We start from the raw sequence: 11,906 nt of genomic DNA, 5'->3' as shown, positions 1-11,906 counted from the left end.
TTCCTCCCTCCTCCCTCCTTTCCTCCCTCTCTTGTTCTCTCCCTCCTTCCTTCCTCTCTCCTTCCCTCCTCCCTTCCTCCCTCCTCCCTTCCTCCCTTCCTTTCTTCCTCCCTTCTTCCCCTCCTCCCTCCCTCCCTTCCTTCCTTTTTTCTTCCTTCCCTCCTTCCTTTTTCTTTCCATGTATAGACAGTTATTGAGCTTCCAGAATGTGCCAGGCACCAGGAAAACAATGGTAAAAAGCATATACAGCCCTTGACCTCATGAAACTTACAGCCTAGTTAGGGAGGCTCCACAGATCAACCAAATGGGTAACTGCAAAGCTGCCTCTAGTAAGTGCAACCTCAAGACCAGGGAAAGGCATCATGTAGAGCATGTAAAAGTGGGATACCATCCACAGAAACTGGGATACCATCCACAGAAAGGACTTTCTTTCTTGGGGTTAAAACCCCCTGTGACATTTCCTCATATGATGGGGTTTCTGGACTCCTCCCTACCCTATCACCCTTTTTGTCACTGTCCCCTTGAGGGGGTTCCCGGATCTGGAACCACTGCTCCAGGAGGGCCTGGACAGCTTGGTACCCAGGTGGCACCCCCTCTCTGATTGGACTCTGCCCTCCCATTAGTACAGCCCAAGTCTGCACACTCATTGCTCCCTGAGGGGCAAAGCTCCTCCCAGAAATGTTCACACAAATTGTTCTTACGTGTGGCCTCCCCCAGACTGTGCTTGAGCTGTTGAGTGTCTGACATTGAGTTCGAGTCCTTGCGCTGGCCCTGTGAATGCTCATCTCTCTGATACAGCCTATTCCCCCCACCCAGCAGGTTCAGTTCCGAGTCTGGATTCTGCCGCTGGCTGTGAAGCCCAGGGATGCATTCCCTGCTAATGTGACCAGGAGAGTGTCTGCTTATCCTAGATTAGGTACCTACAGGCAGGTTCTCAGGGCATATGAGTGGTTGGGGGACTTATGGGCCTGAGCTATGGAGTGGCATCTGCCCTGGGGCTCCAGAAAGAGATGCACAGGGCCTGAGGCCGGAGCTAAGCAAGGTGCTGCTGTTCTGTGATCTCTGCCCCGGCTCCCATGCCCTTTCCCAGCCCATTATCAATGCAGATGGGGGAGTGGGGCCAGATGCATGTGCCTTTGTGTGTCTGTGTGGTGTGCATAGGCCTGTGTGTGCATGTGGGTGCAGTGTGTGAGCCTGTAGGAATTGCCTGATAGGCCTTGCTGTTGGCTGGCATCCACATTTTGCCACTGGTAACCCTGTCACTTGGAGGTAGGCAGGTCATCAGAGCTCTGGCTAGGGCTCCACTCACCTGCCCTGCCTAACAGCTACCCCAGCTGGCCCATCCGCCCTGCCTGCAGGGTCCAACTCACCACCCCAGCCTCCTCAGGAACCTGGCCAGGAGCCCCTCCTCAGTCCTTTACTTCTGCCCACCAGTCTGTCATTGCTGCTGGTGCCACACCCCCTCTCCCAGCCCCCAGCCCACTCCTTGCCTCAGCCCCCACAGGAAGCCTTTTAAAGAGACACCTGGCCCTGCTACTTCTCTGTTTATAACCCTTTCGTAGCTTGGTCTCCTATGAAGGAAGTCCAGACCTATCCTGCCCCTTGTGCCCAGCCCCAGCCAGCACCCCCAGCCTTAGCTTGCCCCACTCCCACTCCAGGCTGGGCCATCCTGCAGGACTCTCACTTCCCTGCTGGAACTGCAGGGAACCGCGCTCCAGGCTCCAGGCCTTTGTGCAGGCTGCTCCTTCTGCCTAAAATTCTGGCCCTGCCAACTCACTTCAACTGTCACCCCCTCTTCATCCTTTTGGGCTCAGTTTAGACATTGGCTCCTCCAGGAAGCCCTCCCTGACGCTTCTGCTTGCTCTCAGACTGTAGGCTCTAGGAGGGCAGGGTCCATATGGGATTTATTACAGCGTTTTCAGAGGTGAATACTCAATAAATCTTATTAAACACATGAAATAATTTCTATGGATTTCCCATTTGATATCTGTAGAATGAAAATAATGCGATTTGACACAGAGGGTTCTGAAGAGGGCGATGGGAAATGATGTCTATGAATTTTCCAATACGGTGCTAGACATATAATAGGTGCTCCAGAAGCATAGTTCTAATTTTCCTGCCCTTTAATGTTTACGGGTAAACACATCTTTTCTGTTTAAAAAACTAAAATTTCGGAGTCCTTTTGACCTCAAAGCACAACTGGCTTCTTGCTGTCCAGGTTTCCACTCAAATGTCACCACCTCACACAGATATTTTTGGACTACCCCATATAAAACAGCGCCCCCACCCCACCCCATCACTCTCAACTCTAATACTTGCCACACCATGACCTGAGCTTTATGATTTTTTCACTTGTTGATCATCTGTCTTTCCTGCCTAGAATGTGAGCGCCATGAAGGCAGGGAACTTGGCTGACTTTTTCATTGCTGCAGCCTCAGTGCCCAGAGACGTGCCTGGCAACACAGTGGCTGCCTAGGGGTTTCCAGGGCCAAGGCTGTGGAGTCTCTAGGCACTCCCTGGGGACAAATGCCAGAGAGAGAGAGAGAGAGAGAGAGAGAGACAGAGACAGAGAGAGAGTGTGTGTTTGTGTGTGTGTCTCTGTTTGAGATGGAGGGATAGAAGTCGGTGAGACATCTCTTCCCTTCCCTCATGGTACATCTCAGGGAGGTGGGGACTTGGAGAAGACTCTCACAGCAGCTCCCCGCCATGTTCCCTAAGGGAAATCAGGAGCACTGGCCTCTCCAGGGCCATGCAGATGCAGGTTGCTTGGGGTGCAGGGGAAGGGGCAGCACCTCCTTTGTGGTGACCCTGGGCATCTGAAGCTGAACATGAGCCCCTCTAAGCACCCCTGGCTCACAGCATCAAGGAGAGGCTGGGGCACATCTGTGGTTTCTCCCTTGAAGGGATCTGCCCTGCTGCCCCAAGCTCGGAGCCCAGGCCTAGGCCTGCCTCTTATTGGTGACTTGTTTTTTCCCTGGGCTGTACCTGCTCCTCTCTTCACTCTTGCCTTCCTGTTACCAGTGTCTGATAGGTCCTGTCCTACCTGCGTTCCCTGTTGGTACCAAATTCTCACACTTGTGGATGGAGTGGTGCAGCTCCCTGAGTCTCCTCTACCTATGCTGCCCGCCTTGGGCTTCCTGGGATCAGCCCCCAGCGCTCAGCCACTGCAGGGTGCTGCTGGCCCTCCCGCCCTACCACTCTGACCCTCCTCCGAGGCATGTGAGAGGGATTCCAGAGATGAGATCCCAGAGCCTGCCACCCAACCTGCTGGTCCTCCTCCCCACTGAGGAAGGACACTCTGTCTCCATTTGGCCCCTGCCACCCCTCTAAGGCGGCTCGGCATCAGACAAGCCTATCTGACCTCTGGCTTGGATGGGTGGGGAGGGCAAAGGGTAGTGAGGGTTTGCCCAGGCTGTGACTTTGGACCCAAGTGTGGAAGGGAACCCCTGCTGGCTCAAGCCCCAGCCCCTGGGCCAGGGGTCCGAAATCATGGCCTCCTCCTTACAGCTGTTGGCACCCCTGGTTCTAGAGCTCCCAGTCCGGTCAGGGTCCCAGAATGTTTGAGCAGGAAAGGATTTCAGAGTTCAGACGTTTGTGAAGTGGACTGTGCAGTGCCCGGGAGCTGATCTGTATGCACACGTATGTGTGCATTCGTGTGTCATGGACTAACCGCTGGGACATGAAGCCCACCCCTATTTTGACCAAAGAAACCCAAACTTTTTTCCTATGTTACCACAGAGAACAGAGGTGCCACATGAGTTACAATTTAAACAAGAGGATTCATTGTTTGAAAAAAAGATTTGAAAATCAGGAAAGCTAAACAAAAGTCATTTTACATATGGAGAAACTGAGGCCCATATGTGTAAATGGCTTCTCAAGGTCACAGTGGTGTCAGTGGCAGAGCTGGTACTGCACCAGGCTGCCCGGATCATAGACTGATGTTTTTGCCAAGACCGGCCGAAATGTTCCTCTCAGGAGGTGGCAGGTGGGGGCGGAGTGCCAGGAAGGCACCGTCCAAAGAAGTGGGTTAAGGTCACAGCCTCCCGACTCCCAAGGGCCCCCTGAGAACAGCTGCACTGGAAAGGTCACTCGAATATGAACTAGAGGCTTAGGGTTTTGGAGTGGAAAGGGGCAGGGTAAGGAAGAATAGAGTAGGAGGAGGGCGGGGGACAGGGATTCATCCTATGGGTTCCGCACACCCCCACTGGGAGCAGCACCCCCACCCCAAGCACCTGATTTCAAAGTCTCCCCTCCACTGAAGGGAGGGGCAGAGGGAGCTCATGACTGGCATGGAGGGGGCTGGCTGGCCCTGAGGGAGTGACTGCTGGGATGGGGAGGCTGTGAAGCAGGGGCCTGAACTTTAGGGGTACCTGTGGACACTCCTGGCTGTCAGTGGCAGAAATGGCACAGTAGGGGGCTCTGTGGCACTCACTGTGTTTCCCCCAGTGCTCAGCTGGGTACCCGGGAAATGCTATTGAATAAATGGATTGTGTCCCTCCTCCCCCAGTACCCCCAGAATCACCAGCCTCCTCCCTCTCCCTCCCCCTGTCCTTCAGAGCCTACAAGGACTGAGTTATTCTTAGTAGGTTTCATTCATCAAAGCGTGACAAATGGTGTCCTGGGAGGAATGCCTGGGCGCCATGGGGAGCCGGAGGGTGGGGTGGGGTGCAAATGTCCCATTTGAGGGGAGAGGCCATTGCCTTCAGGGAGCTCCAGATGGAGGGGGAGACACAGCTGTGTCCTCATGAGAATCTCAGTAGATGCAGAAGACACAAAGAACCTAGTCCCAGGGGAGACACAGTCCCTGTCCTTTGGAGGAGGCCCCAGTCTGAAGCGGGGAGACAGCCCTGCCCTCAGGGAGCCCCAGTCTGAGGGGAGACACAACCCTGACTCAGGGAGCCCTAGTCTGAGGGGGGAACGCAACCCTGTCCTCAGGGAGCCCCAGACTGCGGGGAGACACAGCCCCGTCCTCAGGGATCCCCAGTCTGAGGGAGACACAGACCCATCCTCAGGGAGCCCCAGTCTGAGGGAGACACAGCCATGACTCAGGGAGCCCCAGTCTGAGGGAGACACAGCCATGACTCAGGGAGCCCCAGTCTGAGGGAGACACAGCCCTGTCTTCAGGGATCCCCAGACTGAGGGAGACACAGCTTTGCCCTCGGAGTGCTCCCTGTGATGGAAGATAATCCTCCCACATTCCCCCCTTCTCCAGCTCTTAGTGAAACCCCAGTCTGAAGGGAGAGATCCAATTTCCTGTTCTCAACCAACCTCTAGTCTCATGGCAGAAAAATAGCTGCCATCCCTGCTGGAGAAGATAGGGTGCCACCCAAGTCACGTACTGAAACTCAAGATGACAAAAGGGAGTGCCGGAGGGGTATCCGGGAGCATTTGCAGCCACCGCGGCCACTGCATGTAGGGAACCTGACCATGACAGAGAAGAGGGGTCTCCCAGACACACTTGACTGGGCACGCTTACCAAGAAACATGCAGACCACAAAGGGGCAGCAATCATGGGTACTAAGATCCTGGCCCTGAGGAAAAGAATGAAGGCACAGGCCAGTGGGCCGGTCTAAATCAGAGGTCCACCTTCACTGGGAGGGCAGCCGGAGAACCCACATTGTCTGCAGCCTCTCACATTCAACCTAAAACCTATGCACTCATTGCAAGCCAAACAAAATCTCACTGAAGATAAAACGTGGCCCAAGGCCATGACTTTGCAACCCCCTGGACCTCAGGAAAGAATTCCTGATAGAGAAGAGCTCTGAGCCTGGTTTGGGGAAGGAGCTGATCGCCAAGCTACCCCTTTAATTCTGGCCTTCAGGCCTGGCTTCTATCTTCAGGGCCTCTCTCACTCTACCGGACATGGGAGGCCAGAGCCACCTCACTCCTCACCAGCTTCCCCACGACCAGCAGGCTACAGCTGGTCAGCGGGCGGGGCCTCCGTGTCTGTGGTGGGGATGTCACCTTTCTTGGCAGCAAGGTAATTTCCCTGCCAGGGGAGAGAGCCCGTTGTGCTGCTCATAAAGCCACTGTTAAACGAGCGGGTCTGGGAGTTCTGGCTGGGCGGGCTTCCCTTCCCTTCTCCGTGCCCAAACGTGGGTACTGCTGCCCTGCGTGCCTTTGCCACTCCTCCCACTGAAGACTAACTTTCCAGTAGACCTCAGTGTTTCTGTCAACGAAAAAGGTCCTTGGCCCCTCCCCACTCTCCCAGTCTCTTCCAGCAGAGACCTTCTAGGACTGTAGGTTTAGCGGAGGGGCCGGCTTCGGTCTCCCCAAGTTCTACCCCCCAGTGAGGCCTCACAGCTCTCTTGGGACTGAGGGGCAGTCCCGGAGGGCGGCAGGAGGCGGCAGCCAGTGGTCCCCGCGAGGTGGGTCGGGGGTGGCGAAGGGAGGGTTCTGGGACCGGGGAGCGGCGGCCTAATTACGCCGCGTTGGCCCAGCGCCGCGGAGCGCCGCGGATGACAGCGGCGGTGGGTAATTAGAGCGCATTAGCCGTGCCCCTGCAATCCTGTAATTTTTCCTCGCGCTCGGGGTGTGTTGTAGGAGGCGAAGCGATGCCGGCTTGGCTGAGTCAGACTCTCGGAAGCCCAGGAGGGGATGCAGGGGGCGGCAGAGGCCGCGAAGAAGGGACTCCCGCCGGGGGAGGTGCAGACGCAGTCCTCTAGGAGTCACCTGTCCCGGGCTCTTCGGCGCGCGCGCCCCGTCGGCGGCGGGAAGGGGGCGTGACCTGCGTCTCCTCCCGCCGCCGCCGCGCGCTCTGCCAGCCCGCGAGTCCTCCGTATCCAGGCCAGCGTCTTCACCCAGCCACGTGCCCTGCCCCTGGTGCGCAGGTGGACTGGAAAAGAGGAAGGCAAACGCAGTGGCCAGGCGGAGACCTCCCAAATCCCACGTCTCCCCGAGAATCAGAGACGGGCTCAGACCTAGGGCAGCCATAAGAAAAAACGTCAACTACATCTCGAGGGAGTGAGGTGGAGTGGGGCCGCTTGCTCTAGTCGAGCCCTGACATCGATTCTGCGGGGGCGGGGAGGAGTGGGCGCGGGGCTGGGGCTGGGAGGGGAGTTTATTTATTAGCCAGATTAGCCAGCATTAATGGGGGAGCGGTGGCGGCCGGCGGCAGCAGGGACATAGCTGGCATAGCTGGCATAGCGGCGGGGCCTCCCGCGGCGCGGGACTCCGCGGCTTCAAAGGGGCTTAAAGAGGCCCTTGGTGGCACTGCCACGGCCCCGCGGGGGAGGGCGTGGGCGCTGGCGGCGGGGGAGAAGGCGGCCATTGTGCACCGAGGGATTAGGGCTCTGGCCTGGAAGGAATTTTAAACTGCCGCGAGCCGGAGCCCCAGGACTCTCCTCCTGCCCCACCCCTGCCCTCCGGAGCACGCCGAGGTGTTTACCTGCTTTCCCACGTCTGGGGTGGAGGGGGTGTCCTCTCTCCTCCCTCAAACTGGAGGCACCTAGGGTTACCAGGTTTGGCAAATAAAAACGCAGGAGATCCAGTTAAACTGAATACTTTAAATAGCGTAAGTCTGTCCCAAATATTGTATGGGACAGACTTATGCTAAACTATTATTCGTTGTTTATCTGATATTCAATTTAATTGGATGTCTTGTATTTTGTTTTTCCTGGCAGCCCTTGAGGCACTGAAATGTCTAATCCATGTCTGGAAACAGATTGATGGTTCCCGAAAATCCAGTGGGTCTCCCCCATTTGAGAGATCCTTAAAGGCAGGGGTCATGTCTCTCCCCTTACACTGGGAGTTTCCTGAAGCCAGATGCTGAATTTCACCCTAAAGAAGGCAGCTGAGAGCACTATATGTGGCCCCATCAGACTGGGAGCTTCCTGAGGACAGGGGCTAAATTCCACCCATGAGAGTAACACTTCAAGGTCAGTGTCTGTGACCTGTGACACTGGGGTTTCCTGAGGCATGGTCTGTGTGCTTCCTAGAGGGCAAGTCTGTGTCTCCTGCCTCACCCCTCACTCTCCCACCCCCACCCGCACCCCCACCCCAGGCTGCTGGAGGCTCCTCCTCCATTAGTGTTGCTTACTGCCCATAGGGGGTGCTAGGGGCCCAGCTGACTGGCCTACAGATGGATGGGACCTGTTTATTGGGATTCAGGGCTTCAGTCCTTTGGGGTTGATGCACTTGGAAATAATGGAGGTGGGGTCCCCATCCTGTGAGGCTTGCTCAGACAGTTGAGGGCCAGGTCTGCCAGGGCCAGAGGCAGTGGCCAGCATGTGGGAGAAGCTCTGGGTGCTGGGTACCCTCGGTTTCTTCCGGGAAGGACAGTGTAGCCCTTGGTGCAGAACATCCGCCCACCTCCTCTCATAACCATTGAAACCAAGTCCCAGTCCTCCATCAGCCTCTCCAGACCCCACTGCCTAACCTTTGCTTGTGCTGTTCTTTCTGCCAGAAACACTCTCTCTTCCTGCTTTGAGGACAGCTGAAGTCTCGCCACTTCTTCTGGATGCTCTGACCATCAGTGAGGTGGGCTGCTTGTGCCTGGGGGTCTTCTGGTGAAAAGAACCCTCGTCCACTCCCTCTTTCCTTAACAGCTTTGGCCACAGGGGCCAAAGAGGGGGCTAAGGTGGGGGAGGGGAGAGACAGGAACACTAGGGGAGCATAGACAGAAGGGGAGCAAGAATAGGAACCTCCTTCCCCCCAACCCATCCCCCTGAAGCCCCTTCCCAAGTCCCTTCATCCCCTCAGGGCCTCTGAACTCTTTCCCCTTGAAGCTGAGGGAAGCCCTGGAGAAGCGCTTTCCCACGGTCACAGCCTCAACAAACCCCTGCCCCCTTCTCCTTTGACTGCAGCCACCTCAGTCTCACCCTCCGCAGAATGCAGGCCCACTCCATCACTGAAGGGCCTCCTCCTTGCGCCAGGGCGCCTGCTTCTGCCAGTGGCATCATCACCCCACTCCTCAGCCGCCAGTCATCAGGTTGGCAATTAGCTACTTCCTCTCAGCTGCATGAGGCCACCAAACGTCACAGCCCCTCCCCTGGCCTGCCGCGGCGGGAGTGCTGGGTGCTGCCCCCTACCCTTTGTAGTCAGTGCCAAGTCCTGGCTCAGTCCCCCTTCCCTACAACCTACTGAGTGCTAGGGCAATGAGCCTCCCATCTGGAGAGCTGAAAGCCTCGCTGCTTTCTCCCCGCTTCAAACCTCCTCCCCCATGTCACCCTATCCCATTGGGTGAGGACACTCCTGCTGCCTGGGTGGGGTGATGCCTGCTCAAGGGCACTAGCAGCCTGGGTGGGGCTTGAGACTCAGGTGTCTCTGTTCCCAGTCAGAGGCGGTTTTCACCAGCCCCTTACCTGGGGCCCAGGAGTCTGAACTGAAGTTGGTGGCAGTTATTTGGGAAGGGGAGAGAAATGGGGACTCATTCTACAGACCCCCAAACATGCAGGGGGCAGGCCCTTCATGAACACCCACATGGACTCATTCGCCTGTGCCTAGGCACACACAGTCACAACCTAGGCAATGTATATTCCACCGCAGCATGCCCACATGTGCCCCAGGTGGGCAAGTAAGCCCACTTGTCCAGACACCCCTCATGCCCACACAGCCCTCCTCCAGCTGCGTGCATGCAAGCCCATTGGCATACAGTACTCAAAAAGGCAGTGAGTGTGCTGCCTCTCCAAAAACAAAATTGGGACCCCACAGAGGAATCTAGAAGCATGGGAGGGGAGGAGAGACCACCCCAACACTTGCTACCCCACAGACCAGGGAATCTTCCTGGGGAACGATGGGAGGAAGACTGCACTTCAAGGATATGTGTGGGGTGCGCAGGTGGGCCGTGGTGGGAGCAGTTGTGTTTGAGTCTGGGTGGGGGCAGAGGATCTGGATTTCCAGAGAGAACTGAAAAATTCCAACATGTATAAACAAAGGCATGGAATCTTAGGCAGATCGCTTAACTCCCTGGGGCCTCAGTGACTGCATCTGTAAAATGGGAATAATGAGGACACCATTTGAACTTGGTTGTCAAGTTTATTTTATTTTTATTTATTTATTTATTTTTAGAGACACGGTCTAATGTTGTCACCCTGGCTGGAGTGCAGTGGTGCAATCATGGCTCACTGCAGCCTCAACCTCCTGGGCTTAAGTGATCCTCTCACCTTAGCCTCATAAGTAGCTAGGACTACAGATGTGCCCCATCACGCCCAGCTAATTTTACAACTTTTGTAGAGATGGAGTCTTGCTGTGTTGCCCAGGCTGGTCTTGAATTCCTGGGCTCAAGCGATCTTCCTGTCTCAGCCTCCCAAAATACTGGGCTTATAGGCATGAGCCACCATACCTGGCCTGATTGTGAAATTTAAATGAGATAACCTGGCTCAGAGCAGGCCCTGAGCTGACATTACTATGGGGAGACCTTCCCAATATCCTCTCACTTGATGGTGGGCTTGCCTAAGAGAGCTGCCCTAGGGAGATAAGAAGCCCTCATTCTGGACCTTACCTGACTGACCATGTGCTCCCCCTGTTTTTCTTTGATTTCTGGGGTCCAGCCCCAGCCAAGGTGGAGGATACAGGTTGAGAGGCATGGCAGGGTATAGGGATGGGTGATTGGGTGTTCCTTTGGACTAGACTGGGGGTGGGGCTAGGGAAGGGCTGGCTACCTTCCCTGCCCCTACCTGGCTGGCACAATAGGTAACTGAGTGCTGACTTTTATCCCTGGGAAAGGAGGAGTCAGGCAGTGTCTCTCTGTCCAGGCAAATGGGATGCAAGGGTCAGGAGCATGGGTGGAGGGGGCTTCTAGGAATAGTCCTGGAAGAAGACCTGGGAACAGGCACTACTGACAGGAGCTACTGCCTGGGCCTACCAGCCTCTACCCCAACTCAACAAATATCCTTGTCCTTCTTTCTCAGAGTCTGTATCCACCAGCTGCTCTTCCAGATTCATGAGGCAAGGCCTGCCTGCTCACCTGGCTGGCCCCAAGCACCTCTTCAACCTGCTGCCACCGTCCTGCCTCGCTGCCCTTCTCAGCTCATCCAGCAGGGTCTCCAAGTCATGGAAAAAGAAGCATGTATGCACACGTGCTCATATACACATGCCCACAGCCGCATAAGCACACCCGGAAACACCATCGCAGACATGTTCTCACAAGCACATGCACGTAACACACTCACTACCCCTCACTCGTATACACGTGAATACACACACACTCATGCGCACTCACAGTCTTACACACACACACACACACAGAGTTATAATCACTGCTGTTGGATGAATTGTGCCCCCCACCCCCGTGCTAAAAAGATATGTTAGAGTCCTAACCTCCAGTACCTGGGGATGTGACCGTAGTTGCAAATAGAGTGTTTGTAGATGTAATCAAATTAAGATGAGCTCTTACTGGATTAGAGTGGGTCCTAAATCCAGTGACTGGTGTCCTTACAAGGAGAAAAAGATTTGAAAACAGAGACATGGAGACACAGAGCGGAAGGCCATGTGATGATGGAGTCAGAGATTGGAGTGATGCAGCTGCAAGCCAAGAAATACCAAGGTGCTGGAAGCCCCCAGAAACAAGGAGAGAGGCATGCAACAATCTCCATCAGAGCCTCCGGAAGAAACAGACTCTGCCAACACCTTGATTGCAGACTTTTGACCTCCTTCACTATGCGAGAATACATTTCTATTGTTTTAAACTACTGAGTCGCCAAGTCTGTGGTACTGTGTTATGGCAGCCCCGGCAACAAATCCAATCACACACACACACACACACACACACACACACACACAGACACACATGGCTGGCTCCAGGCTCAGTGATGAGCTCAGAGGAGTTCCCCTCGGGAGCTGCTCTTTCTCTGTCATCCTTCCTTTGTGGTTGGTCCAGTGGATCCACAAAAGCTCATGGCCCAGAGCAGAAGTTCAGTCATTTTTAATTCCTCTTCCCTGGAGTTCTTAACCATGTGTTGCCCTCA

The 11,906-nt window shown here is 55.4% G+C and overlaps 1 protein-coding gene and 1 long non-coding RNA gene across 3 annotated transcripts; one reads left to right on the top strand and one right to left on the bottom strand.

Moving 5' to 3' along the window:
• Window positions 1-2,105: 2,105 nt before the first annotated feature.
• On the bottom strand, window positions 2,106-8,900 carry LOC101025602 (uncharacterized protein C6orf223). The gene is given in 5 exon segments (XM_009205259.3): window positions 2,106-6,704; window positions 6,707-6,835; window positions 7,388-7,447; window positions 8,378-8,504; window positions 8,820-8,900. Coding segments are annotated over 5 exon segments (684 nt in total). The 3' UTR covers window positions 2,106-6,417.
• Window positions 6,768-11,630, top strand: LOC103883692. Of its 2 annotated transcripts, XR_646022.3 has the most exons (5): window positions 6,768-6,968; window positions 7,623-7,877; window positions 8,405-8,478; window positions 8,805-8,929; window positions 10,851-11,630. It is a non-coding gene; the product is annotated as an uncharacterized LOC103883692 (long non-coding RNA). The 2 variants fall into 2 exon arrangements; XR_646021.3 differs by lacking the exon at window positions 8,805-8,929.
• The last annotated feature ends 276 nt before the right edge of the window (window positions 11,631-11,906 follow it).

Source organism: Papio anubis, chromosome 6 (genome assembly GCF_008728515.1).
Source record: "Papio anubis isolate 15944 chromosome 6, Panubis1.0, whole genome shotgun sequence".
NCBI lineage: Eukaryota > Metazoa > Chordata > Mammalia > Primates > Cercopithecidae > Papio > Papio anubis.
The sequence above is the reverse complement of the archived record's forward strand: the minus strand, read 5'-3'. Positions and strand labels throughout refer to the sequence as shown.